Consider the following 21305-nt stretch of genomic DNA (forward strand, 5'->3'; position numbering starts at 1 on the left):
CTTGTGAATTCGCTGGTGCTTCTGCAGGTTGGATAACAGAGTGAATCATTTCCCACATACGGAGCAGGTGAACGGCCTTCTCCTGGTGTGAACTCGCTGGTGTCTCCGCATGTTGGATGAATCACTGAATCCCTTCCCACACTCAGAGCAGTTGAATGGTCTCTCAACAGTGTAAACTCGCTGGTGTGTCTGCAGGTTGAATATCTGAGCGAATCCTTTCCCATACACCGGGCAGATAAACGCCCTCTCCTCAGTGTGAACTCGTTGGTGTGCCTGCAGGTTGGATAACAGAGTGAATCCTTTCCCACAAACAGAGCAGACGAACGGCCTCTCCCCAGTGTGAACTCACTGGTGTCTCAGCAAGTAGCTTGACATAGTGAATCCCTTCCCACACTCCGAGCAGATGAATGGCCTTTCCCCAGTGTGAACTCGCTGGTGTGTCCGCAGTGTGGATAAATCACTGAATCCCTTTCCATACTCAGAGCAGGTGAAAGGCCTCTCCCCAGTGTGAATTCGTTGGGGTGTCTGCAGGTGGGATGACTGAGTGAATCCCTTCCCACACTTGGAGCAGGTGAACGGCCTCTCCCCAGCATGAATTCGCTCGTGTCTCGGCAGGGCAGATGAATGACTGAATCCTTTCCCACAGGCAGAGCAGCTGAATGGCCTCTCCCCAGTATGAACTCCTTGGTGTCTTTGCAGGGCGAATAAATGGCTGAATCCCTTCCCACACATGGAGCAGTTGAACGGCCTCTCCCCGGTGTGACTGCGTCGATGAATCTCCAGCTCAGATGGCGCTTTGAATCCCTTCCCACAGTCCCCACATTTCCACGGTTTCTCCATGGTGCGGGTGTGCTTGTGACTCCAGTTTCGAGGGTCAGTTGAAGCTTCGACCACACTGAACATGCGTACGGTCTCTCCCCACTGTGAGTAGTACAAACAGGTGGTGCAACTAGTTAAAGCTCTTTCCACAGTCAGTGCACTGGAACACTCTCACGAGGGTGTGTGTGTCTCGGTGCTTTTCCAGTCGCACTGATGTTTGAAACTATTGAAGCACACAGAGCAGACAAACATTTCTCCTCCTGGATTCAAAGGCAGGTGATGTTCAGATTTCAGAGAAATGAGTTGCTGGATCAGATCTTGATGTGATGTTTGGTTTGAGATTTCTGTCTGCAAATCCTCTCCTGTAAAAGGAGTTTACAAAAGTCATTATGGTCAGCACAGGATAGAAATTCAGAACAGACAATTCTAGTTTCTATGGGACATTCTTTCCTCTCTCATTCCCAAAAAGCTGTAAATCTCCGTCCTACACACTCTCCCTGCATTCTCACTCTGCTGTACCTCATATACACCCTCCCAATTCTCCTGAACGTGCCGATTCATGTTCATCGATAGATCCAAGCTCACTGCTTCTTGTCCCAGATACAGAGACATTTGGCAACTCACTAAGTAGAAGGGTAGAGGAAGCAGAGATGATTGATAGTTTCAACATGAAATTGGACTGGATGAATGAAATTCATTTGAAGGATTGATTTGACCTAGAACTCGCTTCCTCAAGGGATGCAGAGATGATCAATGATTTTGAAATGAAGTTGGATGAACACTTGAACGAAATAAACTTGCAGGGGAAAAGAGATATTGAGGGGGAATGGGACTGACTGGATTGCTCTACAGAGAGTCAGCATGGACTCGAGTTGCTGAATGGTCTCCTTCTGTGCCATAATGACTCTGTGACTGGAAATATATAAGGCAGCTACAGTACTATATTACAAGACTGGAAATAGTAATAAATGCATTTTATTACAGAACCATAAATAATTTATATTAAATATGTATCATATAACAAAACTAGAAATATCTCTGTCCTATATTAATTTGCTGTCCCTCTAAATGTCAGCGATCTCCTGGGGAAACCACCCCTTTAATTGTGAACATTAGGAAAGGGACCATCCTTTTACCCAGACAAATAAATGTGTCAAGCTGAGGGAGCAAAGCATGCCAATGTCTTTCAGAGAGAGAGAGAGACCTGGGCCAACCTTTCCAGAGTCTGCACCCTCCCTGGATTCACTTCCTTTCCCTTCAGTTCCTGCAAGTCAACAACTTACCCCCAGAATGAGAAAAGAAATGAAAAGGGGGAAACATTGATTTACTCCCAGATGTTGCCCAGAGGAGGAAGTTTTAGTCGAAAGCTAATTGTCCAACTTCCTCGTTGTGACGTACACAATGGAACACTGCCTGAATCAGCCAATAGGAATCACACTGCTCCGCGGTGACGTCATCGGGTTGCTCTGCAGGTCAGGCGCGCGGTCACGGGAGCCCCACCCCCACCCATTATTCCCTCTCCCCATCCGCCTCCTCAAGCCAAGGTTTCCAGGCAACCGGCTGACGGCACCGGCCAGAGCGAGAAGACGCTCGGAGAACACGTGAGAGGCGAAGCTGCGCATGTGCGGGGATTGAGCCCGCCCCCTCCTCATCATGATGAGGGACCGACCAGTAGGAATAGTTGGAGGACCGGAAGGACTCTGGTCCTCCAGCCAATGGGAGCGCGGGCTTTGTGTGAATGAAGGCTAGGCTTCAAACAGACTAAAACTTCTCCTCCTGTGTCCAACATCTGTGAGTAAAACACTTTCTTTTCTCCCCCTTTCCATCTCTTTTCTCATTCTGGGGGGAAATTGTTGACTTGCAGGAACTGAAGGGAAAAGAAGTGAATCCAGGGAGGGTGCAGACTCTGGAAAGGTTGGCCCAGGTCTCTCTCTCTCTCTCCCTCTTAAAGACATTGACATCCTTTGCTCCCTCAGCTTGACATATTTATTTGTCTGGCTAAAAGGATGGTCTCTTTCCGAATGTTCACAATTAAAGGGGTGGTTTCCCCAGGAGATGGCTGACATTTAAGGGGACAGTAAATTAATATAGGACAGAGATATCTGATGATGAAGATGATCTGATGAAGAGTCATACGGACTCGAAACGTTAACTCTGTCTTCTTCTCCACAGATGCTGTCAGACCTGCTGCGTTTTCCCAGCTATTTTTGTTTTTGTTTCAGATTTCCACCATCCGCAGTATTTTGCTTTTATCTTAGGACAGAGATATGTCTAGTGTTGTTATATGGTCAATATTAAATATATTATTTATGGTTCTGTAATAAAGTTAATTTATTATTTCTAGTTTTGTAATATAGTACTGTAGGCACATTACATATTTCCAGTCAAAGAGTCATTAAGGCACAGACGGAGTCCATTCAGCAACATGAGTCCATGCCGACTCTCTGTGGAGCAATCCAGACTGTCCCAATCCCGCTCTCTATCCCCGTTCCCCTGCAAGTTTATTTCCTTCAGGTGATCAACCAATTTTATTTTGAAATTATTGATTGTTTCCACTTCCACCAGCCTCAGAGGCAGCGAGTTCCAGGACATGACCACCTGCTGCCGAAATACTGTTCTTCCTCATATCCCACCTATATCTCTTTTCAAATAATCCTGTACTGTATATTACACTTAGCCCATTGTTATAGGCACAGACATATATTTAAGACTAGCAGCCTGGGTGATGATTTTCAATGCTGCAAAGATTAGTGATGGGCCAGAAGTTTGGAAAAATCTTGGACACCAGCAAAGCATCATGAACAAAAAAAGAGACAGAACTGGAGTATGACTGACAACTCGCAAGAAATATAAATATAGACGGTAAAGTCTTCTCAAAGAGGGAAAGAATAGTGAAAGTGAGCCTTGATCCCTTAGAGGATGAAACTGGGAAATTAATAGTCTGAAAGATTGGAATGGCAGAGGCTTTGAACATGTCTTTTGTATCTGTCTTCACAGTGGAAGACACAAAGAGTATCCCAAGAATAGTAGAAAAGCAGGGGACAAAAGAAGGAGGAACTTAAAACAGTTATGATCTCTTGAGCAAAAGTCCCAGGAAAACTAATGGGACTAACGGCTGACAAGTCTCCGGGACCTGATGGCCTGCTTCCTCAGGTCTTAAGGGAAGTGTCTGCAGAGACAGTGGATACATTGTTTGTCAGCTTCGAAAATTCCCGAGATTCTGGAAAGGTTCCAGCGGATTGGAAAACCACAAATGTAACACAGCCATTTGAGAAAGGAGGGAGACAGAAAGCAGGAAACTATAGACCAGTCAGTCTAACATCTCTCATTGGGGAACCAGTAGATGCCACACATTTGGATTTTCAAAAGGCATTCTCTAAGGGGCCACATAAAAGGTTACTGCACAAGATAAGAGCTCATGGTGCTGGGGCGATATATTAGCACGGATAGAGGATTGGCAAACTAACAGGGAACAGAGAGTTGCAGTAAATGGGTCACTTTGAGGTTAGCAATGTGTAAGCAGTGGAGTCCTGCAGGGATCAGTACTGGGGCCTCAACTATTTACAATCCATATTAATGACTTGGATGAAGGAACTGACTGTATTGTAGTAAAAATTGCTGATGATGCAACGATAGGTAGGAAAACAAGTTGTGAGGAGGACCGAAAGAGTCTGCAAAGAGATGGTGATAGGTGGAGTGAGTGGGAGTAAATTGGCAGATGGAGTATAATGTGTGAAATGTGAGATTGTTCATTTTAGCAGGAAGAATACAAAAGTAGAGTATTAGAGTCATAGAGTTATACAGCACAGAAACAGGCCCTTTGGCCCATTGTGTCCATGCCGGCTATCAAGCCCCTATCTACTCTGATCCCATTTTCCAGCACTTGGCCCGTAGCCCTGTATGCTATGGCATTTCAAGTGCTCATCTAAATACTTCTTAAATGTGAAGAATTCCTGTCTCTATCACCCCCTCAGCCAGTGTGTTCCAGATTCCAACCACCCTCTGGGTGAAAAAAACTTTCCTCAAATCCCCTCTAAACCTCCTGCCCCTTGCCTTAAATCTGTGCCCCCTGGTTATTGTCACCTCCGCTAACGGGAATCGTTTCTTCCTATCTCCCCTACCTATCCCCCTCATAATGTTGTATACCTCAGGTCCCCCTCAGCCTTCTCTGCTCTAAGGAAATCAACCCGAGCCTATCCAGTCTCTCTTCATAGCTGAAATGCTCCATCCCAGGCAACATCCTGGTGAATCTGTTCTGCACCCTTTCCAGTGTAATTACATCCTTCCTATATTGTGGCGACCAGAACTGCACACAGTGCTCCAGCTGTGGCCTAACTAGCATTTTACACAGCTCCAACATAACCTCCCTGCTCTTATATTCTATGCCTCGGCTAATAAAGGCAAGTATCCCATATGCCTTTTTAACCACCTCATCTACCTGTGCTGCTGCCTTCAGGGATCTATGACCATTCATTGTGTATTCCCTTGCCGTGTTAGTCCTCCCAAAATGCATCACCTCACACTTCTCAGGATTAAATTCTATTTGCTCTACCCATCTTACTTGCCCAACTATATCATCCTGTAATCTAAATCTTTCCTCCTCATTATTTATGACACAACCAATTTTCATCTTTTATGTGAACTTACTGATCATACCTCCTATATTCACATCTAAATCATTTACACTCCTGCCACTAAGCTAATTTTGTATCCAATTTGCTAAATTGCCCTGGATCCCATGGGCTCTTACCTTCTTGACCATTCTCCCATGCGGGATCTTGTCAAAAGCTTTACTGAAGTCCATGTAGACTACATCACCTGCACTACCCTCATCTACACAACCAGTCACCTCCTCAAAAAATGCAATCAAATTAGTTAGACGTGATATCCCCCTGACAAAGCCATGCTGACTATCCCTGATTAATCCCTGCCTCTCCAAGTGGAGATTAATCCTGTCCCTTGGAATGTTTTCCAATACGTTCCCTGCCACTGATGTTCGACTCACTGGCCTGTAATTACCTGGTTTATCCCTACTACCCTTCTTGACTAATGGTATATTATTTAACTGGAGAGAGGCTGCAGAATGCTGCAGTGCAGAGGGATCTGCGTGTCCTTGTACATGAATCACAAAAAGTCAGTATGCCGGTACAGCAAGTAATGAGGAAGGCAATTGGAATGTTGGCCTTTATTACAAGGGGTATGGAGTATAAAAGTCGGGAAGTCTTACTGCAGCTGTACAGGGTATTGGTGAGACCACACCTTGAGTACTGTGTACAGTTCTGGGCTCCTTCTTTAAGGAGGGATATACTTGCATTGGAAGCAGTTCAGAGAAGGTTCACTCAGCTGATTCCTGGGATGAAGGGGTTGTCTTATGAGGAAACATTGAGCAGGTTGGGCCTATACAAATTGGAGTTGAGAAGAATGAGAGGTGATCTTATTGAAACATATCGGATTCTGAGGCAGCTTGACAGGGTAGATGCTGAGAGGATGTTTCCACTCATGGGGGAGTTTAGAAATAGGGACACAGTTTAAAAATAAGTTGTTTAAGACGGAGGTGAGGAGGAATATCTTCTCTCAGAGGGCTGTTCGTCTTTGGAATTCTCTTCCCCAGAGAGCAGTGGAAGTGGGTCATTGAATATATTCAAGGCTGAGTTGGACAGAGTTTTGATTGACAAAGGAGTCAAGGGTTATGGGGAACAGGCAGGAAAATGGAGTTAAAGACACAGCCAGATGAGCCATGATCTTGATGAACCAAGCCTATTTCAATTGGGTGAGCAGGCTCGATGGACTGAATGGCCTCCTCCTGCTCGTATTTCTTATGATTCCTGTATCCTGGACAGGAAGCGGTGAGCGTGGATCAGACGAGCAATATGAATGGTTATTTTCAGGAGAATTGGGAGGGTGTATATTAGGTACAGCAGAGTGAGAATGGAGGCAGGGTGTGTGGGATGGAGATTTACAGCTTTTGGGGAAGGAGAGAGGAAATAATGTGCCACAGAAACTAGAATTGCCTGTTCTGAATTTCTTTCTTGTACTGACAGTGGTGACTTTTGTAAACTCCTTTTGCAGGCTATTATAAGGGGAGGATTTACAGACAGAAATCTCAAACTAGATGTCAAGATCTGATAGAGTCACTCGATTCTTTGGGCCCTGAAAATAATCAGCGTTTGAATTTAGAACAAGAAACGTTTGTCAGTTGTGGCTACTTCAAAAGGTTTTAAGCATCAGGGTGACTGGAAAAGCACCGAGACCCACACACCCGAGTAAGAGTGTTCCAGAGCACTGACTGTGGAAAGAGCTTTAACCAGTTATACATACTGAAAAAAAATCACACCATTCACAGCAGAAAGAGACCATTCACGTGTTCTGTGTGAGGACGAGGCTTCAACTGATCTTTGATCGAGGAGGGACACATGAACACCAACACCTTGGAGAAACCGTGGAAATGTGGGGACTGTGGGAAGGGATTTCGGGCCCCGTCTCATCTGGAGATTCATCGGCGCAGTCACACCGGGGAGAGGCCATTCACCTGCTCCGTGTGTGGGATAGGATTCAGCAGGTCATCCATCCTGCAGACACACCAGCGAGTTCACACTGGGGAGAGGCCATTCACCTGCTCCGAGTGTGGGAAGGGATTCACTCAGTCATGGAACCTCTTGATACACCAGCGAGTTCACACCGGGGAGAGGCCGTTCACCTGCTCCGAGTGTGGGAAGGGATTCACTCAGTCATGCAATCTGCTGACACACCAGCGAGTTCACACCGGGGACAGGCCCTACACCTGCTCTGATTGTGGGAAGGGATTCAGTGATTCATCCAATCTGCTGACACACCAGCGAGTTCACACCGGGGAGAGACCGTTCTCCTGCTCTGAGTGTGGGAAGGGATTCAGTCGGTTCTGCCACCTGCAGACACACAAGCGAGTTCACACCGGGGAGAGGCCATTTACCTGCTCTGAGTGTGGGAAGGGATTCATTCAGTCATCCCATCTGTTGACACATCGGCGAGTTCACACCAGGGAGAGACCATTCACCTGCTCTGAGTGTGGGAAGAGATTCAGTGATTCATCCAACCTGCTGAAACACCAGCGAGTTCACAAGTGATTCCAGGGGTCGGATTCTGCTGTTATTGCTGCTGTTAATCACATCCAGGACTGAACCATGTTCATTCTGACACTTGGTGAAGTGGGAGGGTCGGAGAGTTTATTTCTGCTGGACTGGCCAATCGCACGACTTTGCTCCCAGTGGCTGATGCTGTTTGAGCCTTTCGCGAAAATCTAATTTCATATTTCACATGGATCACAGAATCAAAGGATATTTGAAGCTAAAATACATTTTGTTTGCATTTCTGTTTGGAACCTCCCAACTGCCATGGAGATGGGTTGTGGTGGTTCGAAGGTTCTTTTATTTAATTTATCTGGGTGTTTCTCACAGAAGGTAGTTGTGTAGTTTGCAGCTCACTTGGAATTGGTGAGGGGAAAGAAGGCTGGAGGGTTTACCTAGCTTGGAGCTCGAGGAAGAAACCTACAGTGGTCCTCACAGTGAAAGGAAGTTACCCTCGCGACAGAAAGGAGCCAGCTTGAACAGTTAGCTTGGAAAGAGTTGTGAACGAGATGTCAGAACAGCTGGAGGGAAAATCAATGAGTGGAAATTCAGGGCAGGAGGGCAGTGAAACTTAAGACCATAAGACATAGGAGCAGAAATTAAGCCATTCGGCCCATCGAGTCTGCTCCCCCATTCAATCATGGCTGATAAGTTTCTCAACCCCATTCTCCCGCCTTCTCCCCGTAACCTTTGATCCCCAATCTTAACTTAATCTTGAGCTGAGGACTCCACAGTCATGAAGTCTTAAAGAAACTTTGACAGGTCGATTATCCAAAAGCCAAAGGAAAGATGCCTAGGAAATCTTGTAACTCAGAGAAGGTGGAACACTGGGCAGAAGCCAAAGTGAATTCCAGAGGGCTGTGGCATGTCCGTTGGTCGGAAAAGTGAATAACCTTCAAGGTCTCGTAACATATCAGAGAACTCTAGGGTGGAGCTAAAAAGTGGAACGCATTTTCCCCGCTGCTGGAATTGTTACCGGTGGGATGGAAAAGATCTGTTGATTCGTGTGGGAATTTTTGGTTCTGTGGTGGGCAGGACCGGAAAATCCCGCCCTTACTGTTAAGTTAGTAGTGCTTAATTTTTAATGTTTTTTTACATACAATTAAGTTTGTGAAATGGTGTGCTGCAGTTCCTTCAGTTAATTATTGTGGGTTCGAATTTATTTTTAAACATTAATGGTCCCCACCAGGATCATAACAAAATTGGGGCTCCTCTAAGATTTTGAATCCACCGACTGATACTGGTGCACGAGGCTTTGCGAAAGTTTGGGCCAACCAGATTTCATAGTGAACTTTAATGTATTTATTGAGAAGCAGAATGGCTTTGTTAATTGCTAATATGTCTTGAGGGAGAAGGTTTGTCCCTGGGTGTTTTGCAACAATTGATACAGTTAATAAAGCAGAAATAGTTGAGGCAATAGCACAGCATTTGGAATTTGTAAAAGGAAAGCCTCATCCAGCTAACAATCCAGTTGAGTTGCCTAGAATTCAGATGAAACAACTTGAATGATAATCCCAAAGGGATAGAGAAAAGCAAAACCTTGAGCATGAAAGCCAGGAAAATGAAAAAGATCAAAAGAAATGGAATTGCGGAAGTTTGAATGAGAATGCCAAAGAGAAAACTAGAAAGTGAAGAAAGAGATCGAAAAAAGAGACAGAGAGCTTCAAAGAGAGAAAAGAATTAAACAGTGTGAAACAGGACCTAATAGTTTAGACAATGGGTGAAGTTCCACTTTGAGTTTTGATTTTGCTCTATTTGCCTAGTGCCTAATTTCACTGAGGATGGAATTGGAAGTTATTTCATCTCATTTGATAAAGTTGCTTCAAGGTTAGGGTTTCCAAAAGAGACATGGACTCTTATTTTGCAAAGTGTGTTGATGGGAAAAGAAATGGATGGTTATTCAAGTCTTTCAGAAGAGCATTCTTCAGATTATGAGATGATTAAATCTGTGGTAATTAATGCATAGGAGCTTGTTGTCAAAGTTTATCAATTAAAAGTTCAGTCTTTGAGGAAAAGATTGACGCAACCATTCCTAGAATTTGCGAGGGAAATTGAAATGTTGTTCGACAGGTGGTTTCGAGCAGTGGAAATTGAACAGAGTTTGAAAATTGTGAGGGAAGTGGTATCAATGGAAGAATTTAAAAACAGCGTTCCTTTAGCTATTAGGACACACCTGGAGGACCGCAGGATTTTTTTGATAAAAGAGAAGCTGCTGTTTTAGCTGGTAGCAATGATTTGACTCACAGACACCAAGGTGACAGCAAACTATTGGTTGCAAACTCATACAGGAGCAGAAGAGTTAAATCGCATGACAATGAATGGGACTCTATTTAGAATGAAAGAGATAGCAGAAATGAAACAAAAGATTCTCCCCACAGTGGTCAAAAAGATAGTGCAGAAGATGCAAGTGAATCAAAAGGACCGATATGTTTTCATTGACATTGGGTTGGACATTTAAAAGCTAATTGTTGGAGATTAAAAAGTAAACCTGAGGTTTTGGCAAATGAAGGTGTACCAAAGAGGGAAGCATGTGAGAAATCAATACCTTCTAATGTATTTACCATGGGTGACAATAGACACATGAGGGATTATGAAGGATTTATATTTGAAGGGGAAGTCAACAAATTTTTGTCCGTGAAAGAGCCTCAAAAGATTGTTATCCTGAGAGATACTGGTTTAGCTCAGAGCTGATTGTTAGTAAAAAATTAAGACCTTTGTTCAAAATGTTCAGTGAATAAAAATCTATTAATACAGGGTGTTGATGGGAAGTGTGTGTCTATCCCCATTGTTTGGAGTGAATTGAAATTGTGATCTGGTAAAGGAGTCTGTTACTGTTGGTGTTGTTTCCAAATTAATCACGGATTTTATATTGGGAAATGATATAGCGAGCAGGATAGAGTTTCCACAACCTGGGCCGGTGTGCCACAGTTCAGATGTTATCCCTTGAGTGAAAGCTCCCTCGCCTATTTGTAAGCGAGCTGGGAAAAGGACTGATTCAAGTAAAAATACAGATGTATCCAGTAATGGACAGTATAGAGGCAGCAAATGTGTCTCCAGAAACTCAAATTAAAAATTCTCAACAGAAAGGACTAAGACCTCAAAGTGACCCTGGGGGTTAATAACACCTAATGTTGAATGAAATGTGCTTGCCAGTGCAGAAACAGTACAGGATACAACAGCAGGAGTTCAGACAAAGCATTGTTCACAAAAGACCGTTTAAAACTTCAAAAGGATGTGGTTTGTGAATTGAGCGGAAGACTCAGTGTTAGAAGGAAAAATAAAATTCCAAAATGGAGAAGCTGTCGACATCACCCACAAAGAGTTAATTAAAATTAACCCTGTACAGGGTGAGGAAAAACTGAAAGATTACAAATTGTGTAAAGATCAGACCAAACAAGAATATCAAATATTGAACATAAAAAGCATCTGAGTGATATTCTCAAAGTGGCCAAGGAAGATTTTGACCAACATAAGAATGAGTTGTTGGTCTTGTGGAGGCTGCAGCCCACTTGGAGTTTGTATGAGAGGGAATGAGACTGAAAGATTTGCCCAGCTTGAAGCTGGAGGAAGAAATTTCCACTGGTGCCCAGGGTGAAAGGCTCGAGGCGGATAGCAGTCAGCTTGAACAGTGAGCTTGGACAGAGCTGTGAAGAAGCTGTGGGAGCCGACTGGGAAAAAGCAGTTGGTCTGTCCAAAGTCAGCTCAAGAAGGCAGTGGAACCCTCACAGAGAGAAAGAGCTCTGGAAGTCTGAGTGCCAGGCTGGGAAACTGGGGACAAATCAAAGTAAATTCCAGAGGGCTGTGGCATACCTTTGGGTTGTTCTCTAAGGAAAGTGAATGAACCTTCAGTATTTTGTAAGGTAAGGGAACTCTTGGGGAGGGAGTAAAAGAAAACTGGATTCATAGCATACGCAGATATAAACTATAGTGTAAAGATAGGAGTGCTTAATTTGTTTAACTTTTATTTGGATCACAAACAATAAAGTTTGTATTTGTTTATAAACATGAAATTTTGTGGCCTAGTTCTTTCAGTTAATTACTGGGTGTTGAGATTTCTCTCTTAACCACTAACAGTCCCGACCGGGATGTTAACATGCTAGTTTGGTCCCTGGCGAGGAAAATGACCAGAAATGGTCAGTGAGAAGCTCCACACAGAGCGAGGCAGCAGAAGCCAGTCAGGCTCAGGAAGAGATGAACAGATAATGGGTGTATTCAAGTTAGTGAATGGGGCAGCGTGGCCTGTTTGTTCTTGCTTGTCATGGGGAGCAGCTCAGAACCAAAGACTATTTCTGTTCTTTATTGGGATGTGGGCGTCGCTGGCTAGGCCAGCATTTATTGCACATCCCTAATTACCCTTAAGAAGGTGGTTTGAGCCACTTCTTGAACCACAGCAGTCCAAGTGTTGTAGGGACACCCACAGTGCTGTTAGGGAGGAAATTCCAGGATTTTGAGGCAACAACAGTGAATGAACGGGGATATATTTCCAAGTCAGGATGGTGAGTGGCTCGCAGAGGAACTTGCAGGTGGTGATGTTCCCATGCGTCTGCTGCCCTTGTCCTTCTAGGTGGTAGAAGTCGTGGGTTTGGAAGATGGTGTAAAAGGAGCCTTGGGGAGTTGCTGCAGTGCATCTTGTGGATGGTACACACTGGCTGCTACTATGTATGGGTGGTGGATGGGACACCAGTCCAGCAGGGCTGCTTTATTATGATTCACTATGTGGGAGAGACCCCGTCAATCCTGACACATTCTCCAAAGGCAGTTACCCAATTGCAGATTGTTTTCATATTTAAATCAGCAAACATCGACTGAAATAGATAATGAGTCAGTAAGTACAGAAAATATAGATTGTGGCACTCACAAGGTGCACCACTCCACGCTTGTAATAAATCGGATCCCAGATCTGGTGACCCTGTGAAACCCTCCGAGATCCCAGAGGCCAGTTTGAAATCCGATATCCTACAGAGTCGACAATGGATTTTCCACAATTCTCAGCTTATTAATGATGTAGCAGCTGCTCCTAGTTCTTGGGTGGGAGGAATAGACGAGCAAGATGCAAGAGTAGCAGCGTGTTGTACGAGCAGGGCGGGGGATAGGTTTGCAGCCCATTCCCTGTGGAGCAAGTACCTGGTCATGGTTTTGCTTCACATGAAAGCTGCAGATAAAATGCAAGTGCAACCTGAGTCTGGACTCTGACACCGGAGGGAAGCAGAATTAGTCCTGAAGAGCAGCACCAGAGACGACTGAAGGGTGACCTGATGGAAGTCTTTAAGATTATGAAGGGGTTCAATAATCCAATAGGGATTTCATGAGAAACCTCTTTGCCCAGAGAATGGTGAGAATGTGGAACCACAGCGAGTGGTTGAGGTGAACAGCATGAATACATTTAAGGGGAAGCGAAATAGATACATGAGGGAGAAAGGAATAGAAGGATATGCTGATGGGGGAGATGAAGAGAGATGGGTGGAGGCTCCTGTGGAGCATAAATACTGACAGAGACCAATTGAGCCAACTGGCCTGGCTCTGTGATGTAGACTCAATGGAACAGAGACCAAGGTATTTATTTTGGATCTAACTGCAGTGGTAGGAAAAGCATTATTTACTATACAGGGTAAAATGTACTTGATCAGCTTTTGTGGATCATTTCAGTGGAAATGTGCACTCCCAGGCTCAAAGAGCATCAGCCCACTGGAAGCATAGTGGTGAGACCAGCCAGTCCAGCAGGAAGAAACCCTCCGACACTCCCACTTCACCAACTGTCAGAATGAACATGGTTGAGTCCTGGATGTGATTAACAACAGCAATAACAGCATAATCCAACTCCTGTAATCACTTGTGAACTCGCTGGTGTGTCAGCAGATTGGATGAATCATTGAATCCCTTCCCACACCCTGAGCAGGTGAATGGCCTCTCCCGGTGTGAATGCGCTGGTGTCTCAGCAGGCTGGAGAAGTGAGTGAATCGCGTCTCACACTCTGAGCAGGTGAATGGCCTCTCCCCAGTGTGAACTCGCTGGTGTATCTGCAATTTGGAAAGCTGAATGAATCCTTTCCCACACTCAGAGCAGGTGAATGGTCTCTCGTTTGTGTGGACTCGCTGGTGTTCCCGCAGGTTGGATGAGCTTCGAAACCTCTTTGTGCAGTGAGAGCATCTGAACAGTCTTTCCTCAGTGTGAAAACGCTGGTGGGACATCAGTTCCCGAGAGCTTTTGAAGCTACTCGCACAGTCAGAGCATTTAAAGGGTCTCTCATTGGTGTGATTGACATAGTGTATCAGCAGGCTGGAAGACTGAGTGAATCCTTTCCCACATACGGTGCAGGTGAACGGCCTCTCCCCGGTGTGAGCTCGCTGGTGTGACAGCAGGCTGTACGATTCACTGAATCCCTTCCCACAATCAGAGCAGGTGAATGGTCTCTCTCCGGTGTGAACTCGTTGGTGTCTCATCAGGTGGGTTGAATGAGTGAATCACTTCCCACACACGGAGCGGGTGAACGGCCTCTCCCCGGTGTGACTGCGTCGATGAATTTTCAGCTTTGTTGGGGATATGAGTCCCTTCTCACAGTCCCCACATTTCCACGGTCTTTCCATGGTGCAGTTGTCCTCGTGTCTTTCCAGGTTCAGTAATTAACTGAGGGGTCCACATACGCAACACGTGTACACTCTCCTGCGCTGTGAATGATGCGATGTTTCTTCAGGCTGTGTAACTGGTGACAGCTGTTTCCACACTCAGTGCACTGGAAACACTCTCACTCGGGTGTGTGTGTCTCGGTGCTTTTCCAGTCACACTGATGTTTAAAACCTGTTGAAGCTGACAGAACGGACAAACATTTCTCCTTCTAGATTCAAAGGCAAACAATAGTCTGGTCTTGATGTATTAAGCGAAAGGGGGAAACATTGATTTCCTCACAGGTATTGCCCAGAGGAGGAAGTTTTAGTCTGAAGCTCATTGTCCAACTTCCGCATTGTGACGTCCACAATGGAACCCTGCCTGAATCAGCCAATACGAATCACACTGCTCCGCGGTGACGATTTCGGGTTCCTCTGCAGGTCAGGCACGCCCCCACCCATTGTTCCCTCTCCCCCTCCGCATCCTCGAGCCAAGGTTTCCAGGCAACCGGTTCTGCTGAAGGGCCATGAGGGCTCGAAACGTTGACTGATTTCTTCTCCGCCGATGCTGCCAGACTTGCTGAGTTTTTCCAGGTAATTCTGTTTTTATTTTGTAACCGGCTGACGGCTCCGGCCAGAGCGAGAAGCCGCTCGGAGAACCCGGGAGAGGGGAAGTTGCGCATGTGCGGGGAGTGAGCCCGCCCCCTTCACACATGATGAGGGACCGGCCAATAGGAAGAGTGGGAGGACCGGAAGGACTCTGGTCCTCCAGCCAATCGGAGCGCGGGCTTTGTGTGAATGAAGACTGAGCTTCAAACAGACTAAAACTTCCTCCTGTGTCCAACATCTGTGAGTAAAACACTTTCTTTTCTCCCCTTTCCATTTCTTTTCTCATTCTGGGGGGAAATTGTTGACTTGCAGGAACTGAAGGGAAAGGAAGTGAATCCAGGGAGGGTGCAGACTCTGGAAAGGTTGGCCCAGGTCTCTCTCCCTCTCTTAAAGACATTGACATCCTTTGTCCCCTCAGCTTGACACATTTATTTGTCTGGCTAAAAGGATGGTCTCTTTCCTAATGTTCACAATTAAAGGGGTGGTTTCCCAGGGAGATGGCTGACATTTAAGGGGACAGTAAATTAATATAGGACAGAGCTATCTGATGATGAAGATGATCTGATGAAGAGTCATACGGACTCGAAACGTTAGCTCTGTCTTCCTCTCCACAGATGCTGTCAGACCTGCTGAGTTTTCCCAGCTATTTTTGTTTTTGTTTCAGATTTCCACCATCCACAGTATTTTGCTTTTATCTTAGGACAGAGATATGTCTAGTGTTGTTATATGGTCAATATTAAATATATTATTTATGGTTCTGTAATAAAGTTAATTTATTATTTCTAGTTTTGTAATATAGTACTGTAGGCACATTACATATTTCCAGTCAAAGAGTCATTAAGGCACAGACGGAGTCCATTCAGCAACATGAGTCCATGCCGACTCTCTGTGGAGCAATCCAGACAGTCCCAATCCCGCTCTCTATCCCCGTTCCCCTGCAAGTTTATTTCCTTCAGGTGATCAACCAATTTTATTTTGAAATTATTGATTGTTTCCACTTCCACCAGCCTCAGAGGCAGCGAGTTCCAGGACATGACCACCTGCTGCCAAAATACTGTTCTTCCTCATATCCCAACTATATCTCTTTTCAAATAATCCTGTACTGTATATTACACTTAGCCCATTATTATAGGCACAGGCATATATTTAAGACTAGCAGACTGGGTGATGATTTTCAATGCTGCAAAGATTAGTGATGGGCCAGAAGTTTGGAAAAATCTTGGACACCAGCAAAGCATCATGAACAAAAAAAGAGACAGAACTGGAGTATGACTGACAACTAGCAAGAAATATAAATATAGATGGTAAAATCTTCTCGAAGAGGGAAAGAATAGTGAAAGTGAGCCTTGATCCCTTAGAGGATGAAACTGGGAAATTAATAGTCAGAAGGATGGGAATGGCAGAGGCTTTGAACATGTCTTTTGTATCTGTCTTCACAGTGGAAGACACAAAGCGTATCCCAAGAATAGTAGAAAAGCAGGGGACAAAAGAAGGAGGAACTTAAAACAATCATGATCTCTTGAGCAAAAGTCCCAGGAAAACTAATGGGACTAACGGCTGACAAGTCTCCGGGACCTGATGGCCTCCTTCTTCAGGTCTTAAGGGAAGTGTCTGCAGAGATAGTGGATACATTGTTTGTCAGCTTCGAAAATTCCCGAGATTCTGGGAAGGTCCCAGCGGATTGGAAAACCACAAATGTAACACAGCCATTTGAGAAAGGAGGGAGACAGAAAGCAGGAAACTATAGACCAGTCAGTCTAACATCTCTCATTGGGGAACCAGTAGATGCCACACATTTGGATTTTCAAAAAGCATTCTCTAAGGGGCCACATAAAAGGTTACTGCACAAGATAAGAGCTCATGGTGTTGGGGTGATATATTAGCATGGATAGAGGATTGGCAAACTAACAGGGAACAGAGAGTTGGGGTAAATGGGTCACTTTGAGGTTAGCAACGTGTAAGCAGTGGAGTCCTGCAGGGATCAGTACTGGGGCCTCAACTATTTACAATCCATATTAATGACTTGGATGAAGGAACTGACTGTATTGTAGTAAAAATTGCTGATGATGCAACGATAGGTAGGAAAACAAGTTGTGAGGAGGACCGAAAGAGTCTGCAAAGGGATGGTGATAGGTGGAGTGAGTGGGAGTAAATTGGCAGATGGAGTATAATGTGTGAAATGTGAGATTGTTCATTTTAGCAGGAAGAATACAAAAGTAGAATATTAGAGTCATAGAGTTATACAGCACAGAAACAGGCCCTTTGGCCCATTGTGTCCATGCCGGCTGTCAAGCCCCTATCTACTCTGATCCCATTTTCCAGCACTTGGCCCGTAGCCCTGTATGCTATGGCATTTCAAGTGCTCATCTAAATACTTCTTAAATGTGAAGGATTCCTGTCTCTATCACCCCCTCAGCCAGTGTGTTCCAGATTCCATCCACCCTCTGGGTGAAAAAAACTTTCCTCAAATCCCCTCCAAACGTCCTGCCCCTTGCCTTAAATCTGCGCCCCCTGGTTATTGTCACCTCCGCTAACGGGAATCGTTTCTCCCTATCACCCCTCCCTATACCCCTCATAATTTTGTATACCTCAGGTCTCCCTCAGCCTTCTCTGCTCTAAGGAAATCCACCCTAGCCTATCCAGTCTCTCTTCATAGCTGCAATGCTCCAGCCCAGGCAACATCCTGGTGAATCTCCTCTGCACCCTTTCCAGTGCAATTACATCCTTCCTATATTGTGGCGACCAGAACTGCACACAGTGCTCCAGCTGTGGCCTAACTAGCATTTTACACAGCTCCAACATAACCTCCCTGCTCTTATATTCTATGCCTCAGCTAATAAAGGCAAGTATCCCATATGCCTTTTTAACCACCTCATCTACCTGTGCTGCTGCCTTCAGGGATCTATGAACATGTAGACAAAGATCCCTCTGATCCTCTGTACTTCCTAGGGTCCTACCATTCATTGTGTATTCCCTTGCCATGTTAGTCCTCCCAAAATGCATCACCTTACACTTCTCAGGATTAAATTCTATTTGCTCTACCCGTCTTACTTGCCCAACTATATCATCCTGTAATCTAAGGCTTTCCTCCTCACTATTTATGACACCACCAATTTTCATCTTTTATGTGAACTTACTGATCATACCTCCTATATTCACATCTAAATCATTAATGTACACTCCTGCCACTAAGCCAATTGTGTATCCAATTTGCTAAATTGCCCTGGATCCCATGGGCTCTTACCTTCTTAACCATTCTCCCATGCGGGATCTTGTTAAAAGCTTTACTGAAGTCCATGTAGACTACATCAAGTGCACTACCCTCGTCTACACAACCAGTCACCTCCTCAAAAAATGCAATCAAATTAGTTAGACGTGATCTCCCCCTGACAAAGCCATGCTGACTATCCCTGATTAATCCCTGCCTCTCCAAGTGGAGATTAATCCTGTCCCTTGGAATGTTTTCCAATACGTTCCCTGCCACTGATGTTCGACTCACTGGCCTGTAATTACCTGGTTTATCCCTACTACCCTTCTTGACTAATGGTATATTATTTAACTGGAGAGAGGCTGCAGAATGCTGCAGTGCAGAGGGATCTGGGTGTCCTTGTACATGAATCACAAAAAGTCAGTATGCAGGTACAGCAAGTAATGAGGAAGGTAATTGGAATGTTGGCCTTTATTGCAAGGGGGATGGAGTATAAAAGTCGGGAAGTCTTACTGCAGCTGTACAGGGTATTGATGAGACCACACCTTGAGTACTGTGTACAGTTCTGGGCTCCTTCTTTAAGGAGGGATATACTTGCATTGGAAGCAGTTCAGAGAAGGTTCACTCAGCTGATTCCTGGGATGAAGGGATTGTCTTATGAGGAAACATTGAGCAGGTTGGGCCTATACAAATTGGAGTTGAGAAGAATGAGAGGTGATCTTATTGAAACATATCAGATTCTGAGGCAGCTTGACAGGGTAGATGCTGAGAGGATGTTTCCACTCATGGGGGAGTTTAGAAATAGGGACACAGTTTAAAAATAAGTTGTTTAAGACGGAGATGAGGAGGAATATCTTCTCTCAGAGGGCTGTTCGTCTTTGGAATTCTCTTCCCCAGAGAGCAGTGGAAGTGGGTCATTGAATATATTCAAGGCTGAGTTGGACAGAGTTTTGATTGACAAGGGAGTCAAGGGTTATGGGGAACAGGCAGTAAAATGGAGTTAAAGACACAGCCAGATGAGCCATGATCTTGATGAACCAAGCCTATTTCAATTGGGTGAGCAGGCTCGATGGGCTGAATGGCCTCCTCCTGCTTCTATTTCTTATGATTCCTGTATCCTGGACAGGAAACGGTGAGCGTGGATCAGACAAGCAATATGAATGGTTATCTTCAGGAGAATTGGGAGGGTGTATATTAGGTACAGCAGAGTGAGAATGGAGGGAGGGTGTGTGGGATGGAGATTTACAGCTTTTGGGGAAATAATGTGCCACAGAAACTAGAATTGCCTGTTCTGAATTTCTTTCTTGTACTGACAGTGGTGACTTTTGTATATTCCTTTTGCAGGCTATTATAAGGGGAGGATTTACAGAGAGAAATCTCAAACCAGATGTCAAGATCTGACAGAGTCACTCGATTCATTGGGCCCTGAAAATAATCAGCGTTTGAATTTAGAACAAGAAACGTTTGTCTGTTGTGGCTGCTTCAAAAGGTTTTAAGCATCAGGGTGACTGGAAAAGCACCGAGACCCACACACCCGAGTGAGAGTGTTCCAGAACACTGACTGTGGAAAGAGCTTTAACCAGTTACACATACTGAAAAAAAATCACACCGATCACAGCGGAAAGAGACCATTCACGTGTTCTGTGTGAGGACGAGGCTTCAACTGATCTTTGATCGAGGAGAGACACAGGAACACCAACACCATGGAGAAACCGTGGATATGTGGGGACTGTGGGAAGGGATTTCGCGCCCCGTCTGATCTGGAGATTCATCGGCGCAGTCACACTGGGGAGAGGCCATTCACCTGCTCCGTGTGTGGGATAGGATTCAGCAGGTCATCCATCCTGCAGACACACCAGCGAGTTCACACTGGGGAGAGGCCATTCACCTGCTCCGAGTGTGGAAAGGGATTCACTCAGTCATGGAACCTCTTGATACACCAGCGAGTTCACACTGGGGAGAGGCCGTTCACCTGCTCCGAGTGTGGGAAGGGATTCACTCAGTCATGCAATCTGCTGACACACCAGCGAGTTCACACCGGGGACAGGCCCTACACCTGCTCTGAGTGTGGGAAGGGATTCAGTGATTCATCCAATCTGCTGACACACCAGCGAGTTCACACCGGGGAGAGACCGTTCTCCTGCTCTGAGTGTGGGAAGGGATTCAGTCGGTTCTGCCACCTGCAGACACACAAGCGAGTTCACACCGGGGAGAGGCCATTTACCTGCTCTGAGTGTGGGAAGGAATTTGGTCAGCTATCCACCCTGCAAGAACACCAGCGAATTCACACCGGGGAGAGGCCGTTCACCTGCTCTGAGTGTGGGAAGGGATTCATTCAGTCATCCCATCTGCTGACACATCGGCGAGTTCACACCAGGGAGAGACCGTTCACCTGCTCTGAGTGTGGGAAGAGATTCAGTGATTCATCCAACCTGCTGAAACACCAGCGAGTTCACAAGTGATTCCAGGGGTTGGATTCTGCTGTTATTGTTGCTGTTAATCACATCCAGGACTGAACCATGTTCATTCTGACAGTTGGTGAAGTGGGAGTGTCGGAGAGTTTATTTCTGCTGGACTGGCCGATCACACGACTTTGCTCCCAGTGGCTGATGCTGTTTGAGACTTTAGCGAAAATCTAATTTCATATTTCACATGGATCACAGAATCAAAGGATATTTGAAGCTAAAATACATTTTGTTTGCATTTCTGTTTGGAACCTCCCAACTGCCATGGAGATGGTCTGTAGTGGTTCGAAGGTTCTTTTGTTTAATTTATCTGGGTGTTTCTCACAGAAGGTAGTTGTGTAGTTTGCAGCTCACTTGGAATTGGTGAGGGGAGAGAAGGCTGGAGGGTTTACCTAGCTTGGAGCTCGAGGAAGAAACCTACAGTGGTCCTCACAGTGTAAGGAAGTTACCCTCGCGACAGATAGGAGCCAGCTTGAACAGTTAGCTTGGAAAGAGTTGT

General features: G+C 45.3%; 4 protein-coding genes and 2 long non-coding RNA genes across 7 annotated transcripts in view; 3 read left to right on the forward strand and 3 right to left on the reverse strand.

Moving 5' to 3' along the window:
* Positions 1–21305, reverse strand: part of LOC144697287 (uncharacterized) — a 685032-nt gene that overhangs the window by 422147 nt on the left and 241580 nt on the right. The gene's annotated exons all lie outside the window — the stretch shown is intronic.
* The window catches only part of LOC144697292 (uncharacterized), a 318255-nt gene that overhangs the window by 261738 nt on the left and 35212 nt on the right, over positions 1–21305 (reverse strand). The window lies entirely within an intron of this gene.
* Positions 1–21305, forward strand: part of LOC144697369 (uncharacterized) — a 240069-nt gene that overhangs the window by 167255 nt on the left and 51509 nt on the right. The gene's annotated exons all lie outside the window — the stretch shown is intronic.
* Positions 1–21305, reverse strand: part of LOC144697361 (uncharacterized) — a 392999-nt gene that overhangs the window by 102261 nt on the left and 269433 nt on the right. The window lies entirely within an intron of this gene.
* LOC144697353 (uncharacterized) overlaps positions 1–21305 on the forward strand; it is a 258803-nt gene that overhangs the window by 16287 nt on the left and 221211 nt on the right. The gene's annotated exons all lie outside the window — the stretch shown is intronic.
* Positions 7233–20803, forward strand: LOC144697958 (uncharacterized). The gene is made up of 3 exons (XM_078569911.1): positions 7233–7798; positions 8720–8753; positions 20201–20803. Exons 1-3 carry the CDS (start codon positions 7233–7235, stop codon positions 20801–20803), a joined length of 1203 nt encoding a protein of 400 aa, XP_078426037.1.

This window comes from Cetorhinus maximus, chromosome 23, assembly GCF_964194155.1.
Source record: "Cetorhinus maximus chromosome 23, sCetMax3.hap1.1, whole genome shotgun sequence".
In the NCBI taxonomy this organism is placed as follows: Eukaryota; Metazoa; Chordata; class Chondrichthyes; order Lamniformes; family Cetorhinidae; genus Cetorhinus; species Cetorhinus maximus.